This window comes from Malania oleifera, chromosome 5 (assembly GCF_029873635.1).
Source record: "Malania oleifera isolate guangnan ecotype guangnan chromosome 5, ASM2987363v1, whole genome shotgun sequence".
Classification (NCBI taxonomy): Eukaryota; Viridiplantae; Streptophyta; class Magnoliopsida; order Santalales; family Ximeniaceae; genus Malania; species Malania oleifera.
The window spans coordinates 57,737,701-57,762,373 of record NC_080421.1 but is presented as its reverse complement, the minus strand read 5'-3'; the positions used below and the strand labels follow the sequence as shown (position 1 = coordinate 57,762,373).

General features: G+C 34.6%; 1 protein-coding gene across 5 annotated transcripts in view; it reads left to right on the top strand.

The window, feature by feature from the left end:
• The window catches only part of LOC131156378 (uncharacterized), a 129,523-nt gene extending 105,515 nt beyond the window's left edge, over window positions 1-24,008 (top strand). For 3 of the 5 annotated variants that reach the window (XM_058110013.1, XM_058110012.1, XM_058110016.1), the window contains 7 exons: window positions 3,337-3,395; window positions 3,485-3,670; window positions 3,756-3,879; window positions 3,977-4,035; window positions 9,828-9,973; window positions 10,125-10,286; window positions 23,511-24,008. In XM_058110013.1, the coding sequence (XP_057965996.1) occupies window positions 3,337-3,395; window positions 3,485-3,670; window positions 3,756-3,879; window positions 3,977-4,035; window positions 9,828-9,973; window positions 10,125-10,286; window positions 23,511-23,816 (1,042 nt within the window). In that variant the 3' untranslated portion in view covers window positions 23,817-24,008. The remainder of the gene's footprint in view (window positions 1-3,336; window positions 3,396-3,484; window positions 3,671-3,755; window positions 3,880-3,976; window positions 4,036-9,827; window positions 9,974-10,124; window positions 10,287-23,510) is intronic. The other 2 variants (XM_058110015.1, XM_058110014.1) reach the window with 1 other exon arrangement.
• Window positions 24,009-24,673: the final 665 nt, after the last annotated feature.

Genomic DNA, 24,673 nt, shown 5'->3' with positions numbered 1-24,673 from the left:
CTCCAAAGGCAGATTGTGGAGCTGAATCCAAGCAGGGAGGGTAGTCATCTACTTCTCATCAAACTGGAATAGCCTTGGCATTCTCTTCAGCAATAAAGGCTTGCCATAAGCCAAATAAGGTGCTCGTTGCAGGACCTTGCATAAATCTTCTTTGTTGTTAAACTTAAAAATAATCCAACCACTCCCATGGTAGGTGATTACCACCTTCACACCCCAAGCACTAACCAACCCTTGGAGGGCCACCTTGCCTGGAAATCTACCAACAAAGTACCCAACCAGGCTGAAATTCCATATTTCTTCTACGTCGTCTCATCAGCAGGAATTTGAGCTCCTGTTCCATCTGATTCAAAGCATGGAATAGTTCCACAGTTTTGACCTTGCCTATTGTCTGCAAAGAGGCCAACCCAAGGCCCCTTATGGTTGTTCTTCATAAAGTCTTTACCCTCTATCTTTTTGGCAATCCTTCCCGAAATCCTCAGAACCCTGGTCCAGTCCAACATGTGATTTTTCAGTTCGCGCTGAGTCATCACACTCATACATATTGAAATTTTCCTTTGTGTCTTCCAACCCTAGGGCTACAGAAGCAGGGGCTTCTACGAACTCCCCCTGTTTCTCCATACCAGTAACCTCAAAACTCTCACCTACAGTGTCCAAAGCCACCAGGTTCAATTGAGCCACCTTTGCAATCACAGATTCTTGCGATTTAAAGACTCCAGTTATCTTTAGGGATTCCTTCGTTCTGAACTTCACCATTCATCTTCTTGCCCCCTGTAGTGAGATTCTTCACCATAGCAGGACTCCTCACACTTGGACACCTATTCCTTCGTACCGTGGCCATGCAAATTCAAAAAATTTCAAATTTGCTATGGGCGGGAAACCAGAAATCAGCGTGAACAACAGCAAACTCAAACAAGAAATGGAAAGAACAGGCAGTGAATCACCACAGCCTAATGGAGAGGGAAATATGGAGGGATTAGAGGTTGAAGAAGATGGGGGGAGTGAATGGGTGAGCTTCCAGACTAGCCATGGCCGTGCATTCTCTGGAGAGGGAAGAGAGCTTCTCTCTCTAACATGTTCCTGAATGTGTTATTTTATGTAGAGCCAATGGATGATTGTTGCACGGTACATGACCATCCTTGGTGTTAACTGGACCAACATCTAACAGGATGGTGAATTGGGTGTTTCAAAAAGTTTTACCTTAATCTCTTCCCTCTATACACAACAATCAAGCAATAAATTAAAACAGAGAGACTGGGAGAAAATGGTGCAGGTTATGTCCTTTCATAGCAAATGTAGACACCTTGTTGTGCTAAAACCACTGTAAAACTCACTTTCAGATTCATTTTTGGGAAAATTTCAATTTCAATTGAAATTTCATAATTTCAGCAAATCTGGACTGAAATTTCAAAAATTTGTCAAAACACCAGCTGTTTATATCTAAAAGATGGTGATTGAAAGAAGCAACTATTTCCAGGGGAGCAAGGGTAGCTAGAAATCATGTCTCGAGTGTGGCACTACTTTTTGGGCATCTCAAGAATGTTATGCATGAAGAGTCATAAACTTGGTTCCCGGGGCTGCCCAACCAAATTTACCATGAACATCAAAGAAGGTTCAGAATTGCTTGAGAAATCTTGAGAGCTTGATCTTATGTGTGAGGTCTCCTTTTCTTACAAAAGGATGCAACTCAGAGACTGTTATTCGATTCCAATGTCTTCCCAGATATTGGTCTGTAAATTGGGCATCATCAAATTAGCGTCAAAGAAGGAAAATGAATCTTCTAGAATTTTTACCTAGAATTTGAGTTTGCCATCCAATTGTTTTTCAACAGTTTGGATAAATATTAACCCATGCGCAGAAAAGCAGAGGGGCAATTTTTTATTAAAATTTCTAATTAATGTGATTATCCTTGAATGATGTCCACCTGGGTAGGGAATGAATGGAAATGGCATTTAGGACTCAGGAAGAGCTTTGCCAACGACAAGTTATGCTATTTGATTTATCAATGCCCCTTGCACTCGAGGTTTGTGAATCAAGATGTTAAAGTATTACATCAAAAGTTTGTGAGGTTAATTTTGGTGATATTTTTTATTTGTAGCAACTAGCAAGGATACCAAGGCTTTGTCCTATAACTTTTGAAGCAAAATCAACTTTTGAACACAAAAAAATGCACTTTCATGGTTGACAGATTGGAGTAATTGGTATTTGATTTTTCAAGCAATGGTGCAGAATCTGTGCATGTTTATCCAATCATAGCTGGCCTATCTCTACTTACAGATTCATTAAGATTTTGGGCACCATAGCAGCCACAATTATGGAATGTCTCAAGGGTGAAAATTTAATTTGAGTTTGGAAGCCAAAGAAATCTTTCAAAAAATTAACTAGGTGACAATGCAGGTTCCAATTTCCACACTCCCAGATTCTAATAAAATTTTTTGCATTAATTATGATGCTTCGAAGGTTGGAATTGCTTGTCTTAAGCCAAGAGGGGCATCTGCTTGCTTGTGTTCATGGAAGTTTAGTATTCATAATAAAATCATAGGGAGACTTCTCAAAATTAAGATAATTTGATAATTTAAAATATAACTTACATAACAAATAAAGATATTTTGAATTATTTATCAAAGAGTATTAAATTTTTAAAAAAATTAAATTTATTACATATCAATAATAAATGCTTATCTAAAAATTAAATTACAAACATTATTTAATTGCATAAAAAATAAGTATTTAACTATTTGACGGTGAATTTTTAAAAATAAGTATCATCACATATTTGTAATCAAACAATAGAATGAAAATGATGATTTCATTCCTATTTAAATTCTCATTTCATTTAATTATTCTTTTATTTATTATATTAATCAAATCTTTGGGGCAATCACTTCATTGGAAAGTGCTGAAGGCTAGGAATGCTTGCAGCTCACCTGTCATCCAATTTATTGCTCTAACTAAACTGTGTGCAATTTAGGTCCCTTCTTTAAATTAAGTTGAATTTTTCAAATATTCCATTAAGTTTCTCTTGAACACTAATAAATATTTATAAAATTGTTTGAATTTTAGTAATGCTGGGAATGTCAAAATAAAATAAAATTTTAAAAATGTATTTCATTACTGAAATGAGACCCTCACCCAGTGGTAAGAATGTATTCCTAAACCTCAAGGGTTTGAGTCCTGGAAATGACCTCTCAAATGTGGAGGTAAGGTTGCATGCACCATGCCCACACCTGACATGATGTGGGAGCCTTGTGCACTAGGTGTTCCATTTTTATACTGTTTGTTTTGATTGTATTGATGTGACTTTCAGAAGTTACTATAATTCCTTGGTTTTATTTGCAGCTTTAAAACTTTGTGGACTCTGGATATGGTGTCTGGGGAGATAAAAGAAGTCATCACAGGTTGGGAGTTGCGCTCTCATGGTTTTCTTTTATATTCTGAAATATTGTGAACTGATTTTGTTTATTACTAACTTGTCAAAATAATAAAGGATTTCCAAAGATTTGGGAGATCTGTGGATGGATGATCATGGAGAAAGTGTCCATTTTGAAGCAGCTGCCACATGAATGGTTGCAACATGAAGTTGATCAAAATAGTCCACTGAAAGAAATTCCATATGCTGGTCTCATGTCATCATTAGCAACCTTCCAGAACCATGTTATAATTTGTGATACAGGTACTACAGCTGATACGTCACTTCATTCCTCCACATGAGAGTGTTCTTTTGTTCCCAATTTTTTCATGCCTATGTGTTTGTGTAGTTGGTCACAGGGTTCTTAGTTATTCTAGAGAATCTGGAATTTCTACAAACTTCCAGTTTTCAAATTTTGGGATCCTTGGACTACCTTATTGGTTTTCCTTCTCTTTGGACAACGTTCATACAGTGTAAGTATACTTTTTCAGAAGACAATGTGAAAACAGAAATGGATTCCTCTGGAGTTTAGAAAGAAAAAATTAGAAAATTTTTTGATTGTTGTGGCAGTGACTATCAACTTCTAGGAACACATGCTGATCATCTTCAGTGTCTCAGTTTGTTACCAGGTATTCGCTATATTGATTGTATTTGATGCATGTATTTAGTATATGAATACATTGCAGGTACTAGATTGATGTATCTATGTTTTTATTTTCATTCTATTTTCAATAGTGACATCATGGACTTTAAAATTAGAGAATATTTTGGAAGTCTAACCATTGTGAATGAGGCCATACTTCAAAGCAATTATCTTTCTCCAAAGTAACTCCTCGTTCATGAATCTCCACATCCACTTGCCCAGAAGGGCCTTGTTGAAGATAGAGATTTGAGACCCAGACAAGGATTGGTTGCTGGACAACATCCCATCTAACTGAATGGAACTTGAGACCTCCCCCATATATCCCCAAAGAAATCCTTTTTTTTTTTGAATGTCTTCCAATCTTTTTGGCAATGAACAATGAATAGGAAAGAGGGGCATGAATTAAACTGGGAGCTTTTGATGATAGTCTACCATCTTTAGAAAGGAAGTTATACTTCCAATGAGCCAAAACTTATTCAAATCTTTGAACAGTAGTAGGGCAAATCCTTTTTCCCTTGAGCTTTGCACCCAGGGGGAGACCATGTGCTTCATGTCTGCAACTCTTGTCTCCCTGGTGTCACCAAAAATACTACAGGGGTAGATCGTAAATACTTGTAATGTTACTTGATTATAAAAGCTTAGCATAATCCCAAATCTCATTGCATCCATCTAGATGCATGCATTTTTGTGCAATCTAAAGTGCCACTGAGTTCCGCAATAGGGAGATAAGCAATGCATCTTCCTTTTGTTGTCACTGGGCTCGAATTGAAGCAAGTATTTAGATTTACCCAAGCTTGTCAGATCTTCACAGCCTCAGACCTCTTTGCATAATTGTCTTTTATCCAACTTTTCAATTGTTATCCTGGTGTTGATGATGGAAACATAATTTTCAGATTCATGGACACCATCTGAACAGTGACAAATGCGACCAACAATAACCAAGGTTCATGGAACAACTTGAATCACCACAAACAAGGTGAACAACTAAAACCAAGTACTTCAAATTCAATTTTAATGGAAATTTCAATGGTCTTGAATTTACTGAAATTTTGACAGGAATTTTGATTTTGATTTAAAGGAATGACAAATATTTATAGTAAATGGTGGAGATTTAAAATGAAATAGATGATTGTGCATAATTTGGAATCAAAATAAATTTAGAAAATGTGTACATGACAAGTTTTTAGTGTGTAGTATATAAATTGCATATCGCAAAGTAAGCAATATAGTTAAAACATTAATAATAAATGATGATGATGATGATGCTATAGTTAAATAGTGGAGTAAGTGTGTAATTGTGTATGTGGTAATTGGGGAATTGGGGTGGGGGACAAAATAGAGAAACAAGGGTGAGCAGGCATTTTAATTACCTAATAATAATAATAATAATAATATTTAGGGGGTAGTTTTACTAATTTGCATAAGAGGGTAAGTGTTATAAACTTATAAGTTAATAACTATAACTAAGATGCTCTGTTTGAATAAGGGGGTCAAGCGTAAATGGAAGGGTTAATTGAGAATTTGAAATTTTGGAAGGGGCAAACCAGTAAAAAGAAGGGGGTTTAATTAGCTGCTCAATTGCGGCACAGCAAAGAGGCAAGGTGAAAGAATGGTCTAGAGACTGCATGCAAGAGAGGCTATGAGCTGCGAGCCTAAGACGATGCCTCTCCTCTTGTTCGTGCGAGAAGCATAGAGCAAGGATCTGCAGTGCCTGAAGAGGGCAAGGAGTTGCAATACTTTCTCGGTTTTCTTTGGAGTTTTGAGGAAGGGAAGGAGGTGAAGTAATGAAGTATGGATGTTTTTAAGGCATTTGGGAAGAAATAGGAGCAAAAATAGGGCTCAACGAGCTGTGACACACCATCATGTGGGGATGGAGTTTCGGGCTGTCAGCTGACATTTGGGGGTGCATGGGGCCTTCTCCAGCAACTCTGATGAGGTTCTTGAGATTCTGAGAGGGCAGTGATGTCCAGCAATGTTTTAGTGACAAAGACTTGTTTCTGGTCTTTGGTGGTGCTGATGGTGCTCCTTTGTTGGCATGTTTGGGTAGGATTATGATGTTTAGTTTTTGGTGTGGCGGAAGTTGTGCACTTGGGGTTTAGTTTTCTTTGATACAATGTTGAACTATTGGGTAAGTTGGAAGACCTAATCATGATGATACGTTTCACTCTGTATTAACGATACATGTCAATTACATTACGATGACCATAATACCCTTATTAACTCATGCTTATTAATATAGAAATATCACACGCTAAATGAATAATCAGTAACAGTCACATGAGAGAGAACTCAAATCTGAAATATTTTTTAATGAATTTGGAAAAATATGAACTATGGCCTCCAAGAGAGGGTTATATCCTAGAGCACTGAAACCCTGAAACATCTTGATGCAGGGGCAGCATCAAGGTTCTGCAGCCATGGATAAATTAGATGAGAAGAAAGAAGGGGAAGGGAGGAGAGAGGAGGTACCAGGGAGGAACTCACGTTCAATTCCAATTCAAATTCAACAATAACTGCTACAACATGGCTATCACACTATTTATAAGAAAGCCCTTTCATATGAAAATTACTTATAAACCCCTAAAACTAAATTACATTACAAACAACCTCCTAGAATACACAAATACTACAAACAAGGCCCAAAATACGCATAATATTATTTAAACTAAAATGATAATAAACTACTAATTAAACCCAGCAATCCTTGATCCAATTATTCTTAAATATTCTCCAACAAGGATCTTCCCAAGGTCCTGCTTTTTGTCCTACATCAACTCTTCCCTCGATAAAAAAAAATTCGGCCTTGAATTTTGAAATGTTGGAGGATCAAAAAAGAGAAGCAAACTTGGACTCTTCAAAAGCCTGTGCTGGAAACCATCCTCCATTGGCAGCACCATAGACTTGAGTTGAGAATTAGCATCAATGAACACTTTGGGGATGACAAACTCAACAATAGGAATGTTTGAAATACTTTGGATGTCTTCAAACACATTCATTGCATTCCTTGTAGTATCGTCAAGTTGAGTAACTTTGACATGATTAATAATCTCATATTCTTTGTCCTGGTTGGTCAGTAGAGCAGGCTTCAAAATGATTTTCTTTCGATTATAGTATAAGACATGTGTTCTCATGTCCTCGAGTCACACTCAAATCATCCAACCAAGGAGAACCAAGGAGTACATGCCCAATATTCATAGGTATGATATCACACCAAACATTATGAAAGCAAGCACCCATTTGGATAAGAACCAAACATGTACAGTAGAGTTATCAACCCAAGACTTATAAGGCTCTGGGTGAGTTTTCAGATGAAGCTGCATCAAGTAACCCCATTCAGGGAAACCACATTTATTGGACATTCTCCATCAATGACTATGCAAACCTTTTCTCCACATTTGAGAATTGAAAAGCTTGAAACTGTGCCCAAAATTTGGCAAATGGCATTTCGTTTTCCTCTAATTTGTCAGCATCTTGCTGAATTTTTGCATATATATGTTGAAGTTTTATATCACTAACAGCCCTTTAACACAAATGCCTTATGGCATTCCGTTTTCCTCTGATTTGTCACCATCTTGCTGAATTGTTGCATATATATGCTGAAGTTTTATATCACCAACAGCCCTTTAACACAAATGCCTTCAATTCCCAATCTAATCATACAAACCCACAAATGTGACTCCTAATTTCTTACGAACCTTCTTCAATTCACGTTTGATATTGACAGTCATGCTGAAATGAAACAAATTCATAAAGAAAACTCACAAACACAGCAATGCAAACTGATTTGTTAGTGCTGGAAGTGACAACCCCATGTTCCAAAGTGCTGATGGTATAATTATTCTTCAATTTCTAGCGTTTCATGTCAAATTATCGCACTTGCTTGCATTATGTTGTGTCCAAGATCAAAATATCACGCTGCATATCAAAATATCTTGGAGAAAGCACCAATTTCTCGCAATTCTGTCAGCAGTGGGGAGTTCAGCAGAATCCTTATTCGCAGTCGCTGGAACTTGGGGCACACCGGTGATGATTTTCTTGGGGGTGGTAGATTGAAGGGTGATGAGTCGAATGGTAGTGGTGGTATGCCCAAACAACTCTGGAAAGGGTGGATTTTGAAGGGGTTGGTGGCTGGAGAAATTTCAGATGGGGCGTGGGGCTTCACGGATGGTCAGATGGTGATGAAATTTCAGGGGGAGGGGTTTCAAAGGGTTCTGTTTTTGACAGTGGTGGTAATGTAGAAAATTTATTCCAGGAATTTAGAGTTTCGAAAACTGGGAACATGACTGCAATTTTCTCAAAAGTTCAGAACTTCAGAACTACTTTTACTTTTTTTTTTTTCTCTTTTTTTTTTACCAAAATTTTAGAACAGAGATGATGAGATGAGGGAGTAAAAGAGAGGGAGAGTGATTAATGGAGAGAATGAGGGCAGAAGGATGCTGGGCAGCAGAGGATTATGGACAGAACAGGAGATCAGAACAGTGAAGAAAAAGAAGGAAAAAGAAGAGAGGAGGAAGAGAAGAGGAGAAATCAGAAATAGAGAGAGAATTGAGAGAATTAGGAGAGAAAATTAGAAGGGAAGAAGAATAGAGGGAGATTAGAACAGGGCAGAAGAGTAGAGAGAAGGGGATGATGGGAGATTGAAATGGAAGAATGGAGATCAAAGTTGGGCTTCGATACCAAATGATGCAGGGGGGCACCAAGGATCTGCAGTGGTGGGAGAAATAAGATGATCACAATTCTCGAAAGAAAATAAAATATGAAGGAATCTTCAATATATGTTAAAGCTTGACATACATTGTTGGCACACAACCTAACAACTTAAGCTTTTAGGTGAAGTGGGAATCTAACATGGTATAGAGCTGGTTATTAGGATGTCCTGGGTTGTCTTGTTGCCCACATTTATTTTGTGGTGTTTAAAAAATTATTGTATTCCCTGTAATAGGTGTTATCTACAATGTGTTTATCTCACCATGTGCTGTCCGGGTGCATGTGCGGGGAGTGTTAAAGCTTGATATACATTGTTGTCCCACAACCTATGAGAGAGAGAGAGAAAGAGAGAGAGAGAGAGAGAGAGAGGATATTTTTATCCTGCCTTCACCCTTCTCTAGCTTTCCTGTGCTGAATAGTCTTCAGAATATCCTCTCTTAATAAATATAATAAATATATTTTCCTTTATTATCCAAAAATAGTCCTCTGAAAAGAGATACATTTTGAAATTTCCTACCTTATTTTATTGAGCAGCTATAATACCTGTATCCTTCGCCCTGATATACCTGTGGGCATTTGGGTATAAAATTTTCAAATTGAAAATGGTTGAAAAACATGCAAGTTGAACATTTGGATATATCCCTACACAGAGCGCTTGGACCAGCCACCAAGGTCAAACGTATAATAATTGAGTACTTCTTGATTCCATATATTGTGTTTGAATTCTAAACATTTATCCCATCACATAGTTGAATCCCTAGGTAGTGTGTGCTGGGCAACTGTTTCATCTGTTGTTGATTTTCTGTGAAGTGTGAACTATAATGCTGTAAATTTTCCTATATCAGCAATTACATGTGTTGTGACTGAAATCAAATCAAATCAAAACTTGAAACTAAAGCAAAATATCAAAATTTTTGAGATTTTTCCAAAAGCAACATTTTATTTTTTCAATGCTTCGAATGAACAAGTCAGTTTTAGTTTCGGATTTTGTTGAACCTGCTCAAATTGGTTAGTTTTCCTTTCTACAGTTTCTTCTAGCTTTTTGATTCTTTAACTTTTGCATATAAACAGGCAGGCTTGACATAAAGTTGACAGTAGATATACCGAAGGATACTGAGCTTGTAGAGCCAATAGATGAAAGTTGTATATGGCGACAGGCAAGAGGGGCTGCTGCTGATGTCTCAGGAGGAGATAGTGTAGTAGCATCATCAGACAAGGTTTTGTACTTGCAAACTTTCTACGAATATCATTTCTTTTTCTTTGCTCGCCCCAAAGTTAGGTGTAGTGTTCTTCAAGTAATTTTGGCAGTATTGGCCAGGAAAAGAAAACTATGCTTCTGGCAGCTCAGTTGTTCATTGTTGAGTACAGGTTGGTATTGCCCAACAATGGTACGATGAATTGGATAATGTTGCGCATGCTGCACCTGGATCAGAATTGAGTGAAGATACTACCTCAGATAGAATCCAGAAGTCTCAAGAAGATAGGGTTTACATTGACTGTGCCGTCAATGCCAGTCCTGGAACAAGTGAGGTATGGTTTTAACTCATTTTGGAACCTGCATGAACGTGCTTTGCTTTAACAGAGAACATCTTTACAGAAGGGGCAGTGCTAGAAATGATGTTTTATTTTTCCTTTTTTCCTTTTTCTTTTTGGGTTTTGGGGGTGCAGGGGGGGTGGGGGGGGGCGCAGGGGGTGAACAATATAAGCACACAACTAGGAAAGTCATAGCAACTGTTAGGTAATTGACATAGAAAAACAAATGCTAACCAGAGTTTTGTTGCAAAAGAGGGAACCAAAAGAAAGATCTTAGATTTTTGTTTCCTGCTGCGGTCAGGCAGTGTAACTTCCAAAACATGCAGCATTTGCAATGGTGAACAATTTGGTCATTCTAGTTTTCAGAATTCTTTAAGAACCAAAATAAAGTACCAATACAATTCATGGATCCATCTACCTACAGCTGGTGCCCCTTTTTTTATATTAACAGGAATAAAAAAAAATCATTCATAAGAACCAAAACTACAATGAAGTATGCTAATACTTTTAAAGTCATCACTAATAACACAGGCTACTGGTGGAGGAAACATTGTATGCCAGAGTTTATACCCCCAGTACCATTCATGCATCAACCTACCTAGAGCAAATGACCTTTTTCTTTGGTATTAACAGGAATTGAAAAAATAAATAAATTATTCATAGGAATCAAAGCTACAATGAGGTATATGAATCCTTTTAAAATCATCACTAATAACACAAGTTACTGGAGGAGGAAACATTGTATTCCAGAGATTATGCCCTTCTTATGTGTGGCCTAGAACATCCATTCAATCTGCCTGTTGAGTCCATAACTGATTTCAACTAATTTGGCAGATTTTCTATTGTGCCTGTTGAGTCCATAACCTGCAGGAAGCCTGCTGCCTACTTTTTAGATAAAAGCAATTATTAACGAATTTTCCTTTGTTGAAGACTTGAAGTACTATGTAAATTGAAAGATCTAATCGCAACGGTTGGCCTTACCCTTACTAACTCATGCTCAACTCATGCTCACTAACACAACAATAATGCTGAATAACCAGTAACATTCCCTGCTCCTAGCTTGATACAAATGGATTCAACATAAGCACCCGCAGGGCTCTAGTGAATAAGTCAGCAAGTTGGAACTCAAGACTTCACATTTGTTGTTGTAACGAGCTTCTGCAAAAGTTCCTCTGGAACAAAGTGATTGTCAACTTCAATGTGTTTCGTCTGCTCATGGAAGATTACGTTGGAGGCAATATGTAGCAGTTTAATTATCATAAATCAGCTCCATAGGCGGAGAATATAGAAAACCAAGTTCTTCCAATATGGTTTTTGGCTGAGCAAGCTCACATGTAGTGTGCTGGCCATGGCCTGCACATTACATTTAACTCAACACTTTACCGAACCAACCCAATTTGCTTCGTACTCTTCTAAATATCAAGTTACTCCAATAAAAAACATAGTACCCAGTTGTGGATCTTCTATTGAAAGTTAACCCAACTTGATTTGCATGTATGTGTCCTTGAACATGACCTTGATCCTAATATAAGAGACCTCTTCTATGTGTACCATTAAGGTACCTCAAGATACAATTGATTGCATCGACTTATTCTTGGAGAACCAAGAAACTAGCTGACAACACTTGTTGCGAAAAACGTATATGGTTCACTAATCAAAAGATAGTTCAATTTTCGAACGAGTCTTTTTTGTATTGTTTCGGGCCGGCCATCAAATCACCCGCATATGGTACTATTTGCTCTTAGGATTCAGGTATCAATGGGCTTGGATCAAAAAATCCCAATCTCATCTAAAAGGTCTAGAGCCTACTCTCTATGACAAAATAGTCACCCATAGATCTATATAATTCTACAATAACAACAAAAACAAACCTTAAGTCCCACTATGTGGAGTTAGTTACATGAATCCTTTTCCTCCAATTTGCCTGATCAATAACATTTTCCTCTTTTAGATTAAGGGCTATTAAATCCTTCCTTACAACCTCATTCCCAGTTATTTTAGGCATACCCCAACAATAACTAACTCACTCCTCATAGGTGCTATACTAGGTTTGTGTTTCAAATGCCCAAACTATCTAAGCCATCCATCCCTCATCTCGACCGGTGCTATGCCTAATTCTTGTGTATATGTTGTTTCTTATTTTATCTTTTAATGTTATACCACTCATCCACCTTAACATTTGCATTTCAACAACTTTTACTTTTTGTACATTTTCTTAGTTGCCCAACATTCTAAACCATAAAGAATAGCTGGCCTTATAGCCTTATAAAAATTTCCTAGTAATTTTAAGGGTATTCCAAGGTCCATAACATACCCTAACGCACTCCTCCATCTTCTTCAAATTTTCCTTCCGCTTGCATAATAGATCCAAGATATCAAAATTTATTAGAAGTACTAATTTCTTGATTATCAAGTTTAATCTTCTCTCCACTACTACTCCTTAGATTACTGAAATTACATTTCATATATTTTGTATTATTCCTACTTAATGTGGTTCTTCCAAGTTCTAATTTAGTTCTCACTCCGCTCCTATTATCATCAATCAACACAATATCATTTGCAAACATACACTAAGGGATCTCATTTTGGATAATCCTAATTAGTTCATCAATCACTAAAGTAAAACGATAAGGACTCAAAGTAGAATCTGGTTGTACACCTATTGTGATTGGAAAATCTATAGATTCCCCTCCTACAATCCTAATGCTAGTCAGTACTCTATCATTCATATCCTTAATGACCTCAATGTATGTACTACATACCCCCTTATTTTCTAAGAACTACCAAAGAACTTCCCTAGGTATTCTATCATATACTTTCTCTAGGTCAATGAAAATCATATGCAAATCCTTTTCTTTTCCTTAAACTTCTCCATTAAACTTGTTAAAAAATAAATAGCTTCTTTTGTTGATCTCTCAAACATAAAACCAAATTAATTTTCTGAAATCCTTATTTCTAGTCTTATTCTTTGTTCACCCCTTTCCCATAATTTCATTGTATGACTCATAATCATAATTCCACAATAGTTATTATAGTTTTGAATATGGCTTTTGTTTTTGGTTTTTATAATAATGTTGAATAGATTAGTTAACCAAATATTTCCTTTATCCCTTAACATTTCCAAACTTCAATTGGTATTTTATCTGGTCCTATAGGTTTCTCACTTTCCATCTTTCTTAACGCCATCTTAACTTCAAGGACTCTAATTTTGTGAATAAATCTTCTATTTTTAGTCTTATCAATTATCACTTCCAAGTTCAAAATTTCACTTTGGTTTTGATTAAACAACTTATCAAAGTATTTTCACCACCTCTCTTTTATATCTTCTTCTCTTGTTAACACATTATCATTCCCGTCCTTTATACATTTTACATCACCTAAATTTTGCATTTTCTTTTTCTAGCTCTAGCAAGTTTATAAATGTCTTTTTATCCATGTTTTGTATTTAGTCTAGTATATAAAGTATCATAAGCTCTATGCTTAGCTTCACTAATAATATTTTTTGCATTTTTTATTGCATCTCTATATTTTTCAAAATTTTCTATATTTTTATAATTTTGCCATATTTTATGTTTTTTTTTTTTTGTCTTAACAGTTTTTTGGACTTCTTGATTCCACCACCAACTTTCTTTACTATTCAAGTATCTTCCTTTGGATTCACTTAAAATCTCTTTTGCTATCCTTATGATAGACTTTGCCATTTTATTCCAAACAGTATTTGCATCTACTTTACCCCTATTGTCTAATCATACTGTTTGATCATGTTTTATTTGAATTTTACTATATTATCTCCCTTCAAGCTCCATCACCTGGTCCTCTTATATTGATTTATGTTACTTTTGCTCTTCCATTTTAGTATCTATATCTAATCTAGGACTCTATGTTGTACAGTCAAACTTTCACTTAGGGTAACTTTATAATCCTTACAAGATAGATGATTCCTCTTCCTAGTTTGAAATCTATTTGTCTTTTATTAAGCCTACTATTGATAGTTATTAAGTGCTTTTCTTTTTTATAAACCAAGTATTCAATATAATCAAATCCCAAGACATGGCGAAATCTAAAATTGTATCACTGACGTCATGTTTATCTTCATATCCATGACCTCTATGTATCTTCTCATAGGCTATATTATTCTTTCCAATGTGTCCAATTAAATCAACTCGTATGAATGTCTTTTTAGATGTTGGTGTCCCATGTAAAATATTATCTGTATCTTTCCAAAATTATTTTTTAAGATTTTCTGCTTAGCTTATTTGGGGAGCATATGCACTAATGACATTTACTATCTATAGGCCTAGAGCTATTTTGATTTTAATGATCCTATCCCATATTATTTTAACATCTATTACATTATCATTTAGGTTTTGTCTACAATAATTCCCACTTCGTTTTTATGTTTCTCTTTTCCAGTGTACCAAAGTTTAAATCCTAGTTTTTCAATTTCTCTAGCTTTCTCCCTTACCCATCTCATCTCTTGGAGGAAGATTAAGTTCATTTTTTTCCTTCTAAACATTATTTCCACTATTTTCATACTTTTGCCCATAAGTATCCCTTTATTCCAAGTTGTTAATCTAATTCTAGTTTTTTGTGCTAACTTATTAGTCCTCTCTCTTCTACACTGACGTAGTCTATTCCCTTGACCTAGGTGAATTTAGTAAAAATTCATGATATAAAGATTTAACAAAGTTTTATGTTGGCTATCAGCTACCTAACACAACTCTGCTCTTTTGTCCAGGCTTTGGACTAGTCGTGTGTACAAAGGTAATATGTGTTACACAAGTGAAGTACAAGTTTGAGTTTTTTTTTTTTGGAATGCAAACTTATTTCACAGACAGTTTTCTAAATCACAGCCTACAAGGGTAGACCCCTACCGATTTTCATGCCAAACACAACAACTAACTCACGCTTCCTTACAAGTGCTCTAGTAGGCGTATGTTTCAAATGTCCAAACCATATAAGCCACTACTTCATTATCTTGTTTTCAACCGGTGCTATCCCTAAATTATTACGTATATGTTCATTGCTTACTTTATCTTTTAATGTTAAACCACTCATCCACCTTAACATTCGCATCTTAGCAACTTTTATTTTTTGTATATGTTGTTTCTTAGTTGCTTAACATTATGAATCATAAAGCATAGCTGGCCTTATAGTCATCTTATAAAACTTTACTTTTAATTTTAAGGGTATTCTACGATCACACAACATACCCAACACACTCCATTTTTGCCCAACTTGTTTTAATATTATGTACTACATTTTGTTCAATTTCCCCTTCAACTTGCATAATAGATCCAAGATATTTAAATCTATCAGTGCTATTAATCTCTTAATTGTCAAGTTTAATCTTCTCTCTATTGCTACTCATTGCATTACTGAAATTACATTTCATATATTCTGTCTTATTTTTACTTATCTTGAACCTTTTAGACTCTAATGTGGCTCTCTAAAGTTCTAACTTAGATTCCACTTCATTCTTACTATCATCAATCAACATGATATTTTCTGCAAACAACATACCCCTAGGGATCTCATTTTGTATATTCTTAGTTAGTTCATTAATTACTAAAGTAAAAAATAAGGACTCAAAGTTGAACCTTGATATGCACATATTGATTGGAAAATCTCTAGATTCACCTCCTACAGTCATAATGCTAGTCACTACATTCCGTATATCTACTACAAATTTATAAGACCAATCAAAGAACTTCCTTAGGTACTCTATAATAAGCTTTCCCCATATCAATAAAAATCATATGCAAATTCCTCTTCTTTTCCCTAAACTTTTCCATTAAACTTCTTAAAAGATAAATAACTTCTGTTGTTGATCTCAAGTATAAAACCAAATTGATTTTCTGAAATCCTTGTTTCTAATCTTATTCTATGTTCAATTACTCTTTCCCATAATTTCATCGTATGACTCATAATTTTAATTCCACAATAGTTATTATAGTTTTGAATATCGCCTTTATTTTTTTATATAGGTACTAATGCACTTTTCCTCCATTCTTCTGACATTTTCTTGGTTTTTATAATAGTTTTGAATAGAATAGTTAATCAAACAATTTCTTTATAACATTTCCAAACTTCCATTGGTATTTTATTTGGTCCTATAGATTTCTCACTTTCATCTTTTTTAACGCCTTCTGAACTTCAAGGATTCTAATTTTGTGAATAAATCTTCTATTTTTAGTCTTCTCCTTATTTTTCACTTCCAAGTTCAATCTTTCATTTTGGTTTTCATCAAGCAACTTATCAAAGTATCTCCACCACCTTTCTTTTATGTCCTCTTCTCTAATTAAGACATCATCATTCTCATCCTTTATACATTTTACATTGCCTAAATCATTGCATTTTCTTTCTTTGGTTCTAGCAAGTTTATAAATATCTTTTTCTCCTTTTGTATCTAGTTTAGTATATAAAGTATCATAAACTCTATGTTTAGATTCACTAATAGTCTTTTTTGCATTTTTTCTTGCTTTATATTTTTCAATATTTTCTATATTTCTACAATTTTGCCATATTTTATACCAATTTCTTTTTATCTTAACGGCTTTTTGGACGCCTTGATCCTACCCTCAACTTTCTTTACTACCCGAGTATCATCGTTTGGACTAACGTAAAACTTCTTTTTCTATCCTTATGATAGAATTTGTCATTCTGTTCAATATAACCAAATCGTAAGACATGGCAAAATTAAATATTGTATCACCGACCTCATTTTTATCTCTATATCGATGGCCTCTATATTATCCTTTCCAATATGACCGTTCTAATAAGCTCTTCAGACATAGCTATCCCTTGTAAAATACTTTCCATATCTTCCCAAAATTGTTTTTTAAGATTTTTTGCTAATCCTATTTGGGGAGACAATCACTATCTCCAAGCCTAAAACTATCTTGATTTTAATGATCCTATCCCTTATTCTTTTAATATCTACTATGTTATCTTTTAGGTTTTTGTCTACAATAATATCCACCCCATTTTTATGTTGTTCTATACTAGTGTACCAAAGTTTAAATCTTGATTTTTCAATTTATCAAACTTTCTCTCCCACCCATTTCGTCTCTTGAAGGCAGATTAAGTTAATTTTCTTTCTCAACATTATTTTCACTATTTCCCTACTTTTTCCCATAAGAGTTCCTATATCCCAAGTCGCTAATCTAATCTTAGTTTCTTGTGCTAACTTATTTATCCTCTCCCTTTTATATTGACCCGGTCTATTCCCTTAACCTAGTTGAATTTGGTAAGAATTCATGATAATAAGATCTGACAAATTTTTACGTTGGCTGTTAGGTACCTAACACAACCCTGCCCTTTATCCGGGTATGGGACTGGTTATGTGTACGAAAAATTTATGTTACACAGGCGAAGTGCATGTTCGCTTTTTTTTTTTTTTTTCCATATAGACAATTTTCTAAGTCACACTTACAACTAGTAGAAGCCCCTCACGGTTTTTAATACAAATGCATTAAAACAATATTAAAGCATACAATTTTGAGTGTGAATCAAGCTAGACTACAATTGGGGAAAAAAAAAAACCATGCTATAGTGCTGTAAGAAATTTGATGTTAATGAAAATCAATCGAAGAATATTTAAGCAACGAGGGATTGCAAGAATTCTTCGATCTAAATTCAAGATTCAAAATCCAAGAATATTGAAGAAACAAGATTTCTTAACCTATAAAATAATTATTGCTTCTTCATGATTTTAGGGCTGAAGAAACAAAAATCCTTGAATTTGTTTGGGTGTTTGGGAGAAAAGAGAGGAAAGAAAGGAAGTTTAGAGAGGGGATTTGTTTGGTTGGTAAGAAAACAAAACCAAAAGGGAAAAACAAAATAAAGGAAAATGAAAGAAAGGAAAGAGAAAAGAAAAGAAAAGAAAAGAAACCTTTAGAAGTTGAAGCAAAAGAGAAAAAATCTTTAGAATTAGAAGTAAAAGAAAGAAAAGGAAGAGGAATTTGAGTCAAGGTAGATGAAAGATGAAAAAGGAATTCCATAAATTGTGGGTTTTTGAGAGGATTTGATAAAATATCTCGAAGGTTACATCCAATAGATCTCTCCACTGCTGTCAAAGAACTTCGAAGAATTTGATCCATGATTTCAGCTTGTATCAAATCAAGAATGATCCTCTTAAAGTGCACCGTGAGAAACGAAATTCTTTCCCTTAGCATATCTGAAGGCTTGAAGCTTGATGAATGGGACGCTGGCAGCTACGAGAGTAGATGTGGCAGTGAGAAACTTGATGTTGCATTGGGAGGGCGACAGTGGCAGGAAGCGCAGATCGCTGTTGCCAAGGCGTGGCAGGTTCTTTTTCTTTTTGGGTCAACAGGGTAATTGATCCGATACCAATTTGAAGTAGGAGGACAGGAAGTATAATTCAAAATTCAGAATTAGAGAGAGAATTGAGAGAATTATGGGAAGAGAATTAGAAGAATAGGAGAAGAAGAGGAGCAGATCAGAACAGAAGGGAAAAGAGGATGCTGGCAGCAGGGACCTACGCCTATGACAAAGAAACCTAAAAAGGTTATCTCCTTCAAATTGCAGATCCAACTATTGAAAAAATATAATAATAATAATAATAATAAATAAATAAATAAAAATAAATAAATAAATAAGTAACAAGAGAAGGGAAGATCTCATCAGTGGCTGAAATTAAAAGGCAATGACAACCAACTGAAAATGCTACAGTAAGTACCCTTTGGCACTAAAAATTTTATGGCCCAAAATGGCAAGGTTGTATTCCTGGTGAAGTTGGGTGCCCCAATATAATGGGCAATAACAGCTGACTGAATATACCATAGTAAGTACCATTTGACGTTGAAAATTTAATGCCGACTAACAAAAATAATTGAGATATATAGAAAGCAATGAGGGATTGCAAGAATTCTTAAATTCAATTGAAGATTTGTGATGGAGTTGATAAGTCAATGATGTCTGCATAACCTCATGCAACTCACACCACGACACATTGCCATGGTCAAAGCTGCCTGAAGCAAAAGATAAGTGGACATCTTAATTGATGACTGATCTGAGAATTCTTGGTGTTTATTTTACCCCAAATCTCACTGAAAGGAGGTTTGCAAAGAGCGTGATGTAGAACAATGAACTCGCCGATACCTGAAGGTTCTTTTTCCAGCACGATCTTGAGCAAAGATACATGGTCTCGCGGATTTTCAAAAGCTCAAGAAACTGATTTTGCAAAGAAGACGAACAGAAGAAATGGCTACAGTCAGAGGAATTTTGGAATGTCAAGGGGGATCAAAACAATTGAGAAAATTGTAGTCATAGACAACACCGAAGAAATTTAAGAGTACCCTTGGCAAACAATCTCTGTAGCTAAAAAAAAAAAAAAAACTCAAGAATGCAAACAAATTGCAACACAAGTGCTGGGATATGTACATTGGGGCCGGAGAAATATCTGAGAGAGCAAGGTCTTCAAAAGATTTAGAGAGGCGGATCCAGACTCCAAGGATTCAATTTCTTGGCTAGGAACGATTGATGCAATTTTCTTGTATCTTATTTGTATCTGAAGGTAGAGGAAAGAAGACTCCAAAGATTCAATTTCTTGGCTAAGAACAATCCTTGCAATTTTATTGTATCTTATCTATGTCTCAAGGTTGAGGAAAGAAGAACCTTCAAGCCTTTTAGAGAGAAAAAGGCCGACCTTTCGGCAGTAGAAGAGGCTTAGAATGTTGATGAAGGCTGAGATGTCCGACAACTGGAAGCTGAAAGTAAGGTTTGAAGGCTAAGACGTTTGATGACTGGAGGTTGAGAGACAAGTTCACTGGCTTATTGCTGAATCTCGTTGGCAAAATGATACAAGCCATCGAAAAACCCAAATTTCCAGTTCTGGAATCACGAGGATTTGAAAATTTCAACTTTCTGAAGTTAGCCTCAAGACCCCTGATGGAAAACTGAATAGGCATTTGCTCTATGCTGTTTGATGTGTGGTGAAACTTGGAAGCACCAGAGGATCAGATGGGGGACAGAGGGCACCCGAAGGAGGTGTTGCCAGAGGATCAATAGTTTCCCTCACTGCAGTTTTCATTAGATCTGGATACTTCTACACCTAAGTATTTCAATTTCCCTAAAACTTGGCGTGAAATCTTTGATCATCATCACGAGTAATCATTATATCATTCATATGCACAAGAAGCAAATTCCTGCCAGTTGCAGTATGGCAATAGAATATAAAGTGACCTACTACACACTAATAAAGACCAAATTCAAGTACTATCCCATTTGACAGCCAAATCATGCTTTGTGAGACTATGTTAGATTATACAAGGATTTTTGAAGCGCGGATAAGACACTAATCTTGACATCCCCCTGCTCTACAAACCTGGGTGGTTGCTCCATACAAACCTCCCTTGAAGATCATTATGTAGGAAGACATTCTTCATAACTGATTAATGTAGAGGCTAATGACTAGTTGTGGGTAAAGGAGATGAATAGATGAACTAAGGCAAATTTGACGACCAAGAAAAATGTGTCCTGGATTTAGCTAAAAGGTGGGGCCTTCAAACGAGTCACAAAGCCATCAAAATTAATTTTCATGACTTACACCTAGCAACAAGCATTCACATGCTTATTCATTAGGAGGAAGAGGTTCCCAACTATCATTAGTTATAGTCTGCCTATGTCTGCCCATGGTCTTAAATTTCCATGAAATTATTGAAATTTCCATTGTAATTTCTGCTTTCTGTCACCCTTGAAATTGAAATGGCGGTCGATTTCCATTTGGCATAATTTTTGTTGAAGTTTCGATGAATCATCCAAAATTTATCAAAATCTCAAAATTTTAGCGAAATTTTTCAAAATTTTAATTATAGAATGCAATTTCTTAAAATTCAAATGTGAGATTTAAACACAAAGTGAAATTTCTCTCTTAATTTATCTTATTTCTTTTTAATTGAAACAAATTATTATTAGGTATTATAGGGATTTTGAAATTACATGAAAAATTAAACTTTCAACAGCATTTTATGTAACCATTTATATCTAAATTATATTTATTTGTATAATTAATCATATTTAATTGATTTATGAATTTCATTTATATCAACCTAGTTTGTTTAATATATGTATTATATTACAACTATTGTACCTTATACACAGCATAGATGCATTTAATTTGTAATATGCTAATCCTAAAACATACATTATTATGTCTATTAACCATTTCCAAGGTTTCATAAAACAATTCCATGCTCTACTACTAATTTCCATCATTTTTTCAAATCGAAACTGAATTTGACATTGAAATCAAAATTTCTATACTTTTGGAGCTTCAAAAGGCATATTTAGGAGTAGCAACAAAAGGTGAGTACTAGCAAAACAGTGATGCAAGGATGACAAGAATTTATAGCAAATGAAATTAACGAATATGTGTTGGGTCTAGTTTCCAGATAGCAATAGGACAATCAACATATTAGAATTTGATGGAAACAAAAGTGAAATAGTAGAAGCAAGAGGGGACTCTCCTCCCTTGAGTCATTTTCGTGTTATACACTTGCAAATTAGGATGATCAAGGTGATGTAAAAGACTCAAACTAGATGAAGAAGCAACATTAGATAATAAGCGAGAATCTGAATTTGATGCTAGAGAGGTGAGTTTTCCAACACTAAATGGCATTGGAACTATTCCATTAAAATATTTAATGAAATCCTATTGCCTTCTTAAAGTTTGTTCACAAGGTTTCAGCTACCTTGGAAAATGTGCATTAACTGCTTGCTGGTTTAGTAGGTTAAAGAAAAACTGCAACTGTCTAGTGTGTAGATTTTCTCATCATGAGCGAAACAGTATTTGCAATAGTCTATAAGAAATATTAAACCATATGTTCACGCAGTCCTGATTCATACACAATGATCACATATACATTAGAGGGCTGATTCCCTTTTTCTTTGTCTGGTTTTTAACATCTACAAAATCCCTATAACTAACCATAAGTATTTCAAAAAAAATCCATATAATTGCCCATGAATGTTCCAACAATGCCCCTATAACTACCTATAAATATTTCAAAAAAATCCCCATAACCAACCTTTACTATTTTAAAAACAATATTGTTATTTAAATATATTTTTTGTTAATTTATTTTGATACAATTATCACTCAAAAGCCACAATGCCCATGGCTATTTTTCATAAAGAGGGATTTGTAGATGTCCTGAAGAGCTCTTTTTGGGTATATAAGCCTCTGGTAAGTAATCTCTCAGATATGAATTGGCAGATGTAGATGTCTGCTAGTGTGCCAGTTTCATATGGATTGCATATGCTTGCATTTTTGTGCTGAAGAGCATATAGACAGGTAATATATATATAAATCAAAATTTAAAATTAAATAAGAATATATATATATATATATATATATGTATATATTCTTATTAAATTTTAAATTTTGATTTTTTTAAAACCAAATATCTGAACAATGATGCTCAAGTTTCTGAACTGCTGAATGAGTATGTTCCTTCTAAGTAAGATTGCTAAATTTTATGGCGATGTGTTGACTGATATGGGGCATTTTTTAACACGCATCACGCTGATTCAAGGAAGACACTTCAATTGATCTCGTGTTTCTTTTATTAATGAGGATGATTTTTTTTTTTTTTTGGGGGCGGGGGTGTTAGTGAAAGCTTTTATTTCAATTGAAGTGTTCTCATTTTCACATTAGAAATTGCATGTATAGTATATTCTAATTTTTCTGAAGGAAATTAAGATAGCTTGCAACGTCAGTTGGACCTCCTAAAGTTGTTATTCTTCCAGGTTTTGTTTACTTAACCTTGACTGCTAAAAAGAGTCAAAAATTATTATCTTTTCTGGATCAGCAGTCAGTAACTTTGTTTTGGCATCAATTCTTGAACAATAGTGATAACAAAATTGAATTCCTTGACGTTGTGTTTGGAAACACGGGTTTAGGACCTTAAATTTGAATTTGGGTGAATTTAGATAAATTTTAATACAATTTCATATTACATCTTAACCAAATTTAATACAATTCCAAATGTAAGGTCTTTCCAAATATAGGGTAAGTTTGAAATGCTTCCACAGTTTATATGGGGACAATGTTGTTTAGTTTCAAAACTGAAAACAAAATTTAAAATGATCTGAAATAAAATAGTGGGAGAAAATCCCTCGTGCTAAACCGAAGCTGTCATAATGTGTCAAGATTACAATGCGTGGACTGTTGTTACGTTAGTCTTTTCTCCTTCTCAGGTTGTCATTTATGCAGCACTCTACTTGAGGCTTAGAAAAGGTCCAGATTCACAGGAGGGCAATGTGGAGAGAAGTGCAGCAAGGATAGCAGATCTTTTGAACCCTCAAAAAGGCGGTAGCATTGAACGAGATGCATGCGTCGAGTATTTGTTAGGATCAAACAGAGATTTGTGCGACGTTGTATTCATGAAGCCTCTGCATGTGAGAGTAAAGTTGGATTGTCTCGATCATCCAAAATCCGACAGCTCAAAAGATATCATATTAACTGATTCTTCTATCGACATAAATGTGTCCCTTAATTCGTGATTCGATTGTGCTACTGCAATTTTGGTTATATTTTTGTAATTTAATTCTTGCGATTATTGTTTATTTTAATAAATAGGTAATTTAATGCTTCTTTTTTTTTTTTTTTCTTTGTTTTCTTTTTTAAGAAAATCCACAAATTACAGTGCTTGTATAACATGGAGGCCCTATATAGTTGTGGGGAGTATTTGTTTTTTTGTTTCTTTTCTTTTTTGTTTTTCAAAGAATTATAAAAATTTCATCCTATTTTTTTTAGTTTTCTAGCATTTGTATTAAAAAAGTAGAAATGAGGAGTTTGCTTAGTTGTGCAATGTAGTTTTTTTATTTGTTTTTTTATTTCTAGACTTGAAAATAATTGCAAAAAATATTATTTTTTAGTATTTTAAAATTATATGAGATGGTATTTGAGATTGAGGCTTGAATTTGGATTTGTGTGGATTTTAAAAAAATGAATAATTTATTTATTTAAATCAAAGCCAGCTGTGAATTTTATATGCTTATATGCAAAGTAAGTTAAAAATCTGTAGCATAATGATTTCTTTAATATTATTTTTATATAAATTTAGAAAAATAAAAAAATATGTGAAAATTTTAAAGTATTACAAAAATCTAATATTTTTATGCATCTATTTATGCAAATGTTGTAAAACATATATTAAAAAAAAGTAGCTAAACGTTTCATAAAGTTTTGAAATAAAATAAAAGGAAAATTGTTTTCCACGGCTCTATCTGCTTCTATAAAAAATTTCTAATTTTCTTTTCCTGTTTTTCATATATGAATTATCCTTTTTTCCAGTTTTGAAAATTTATATATCAAATTAATAAAATATTTCGCCTTCCCTTTGCCCACAGGTGTGCAA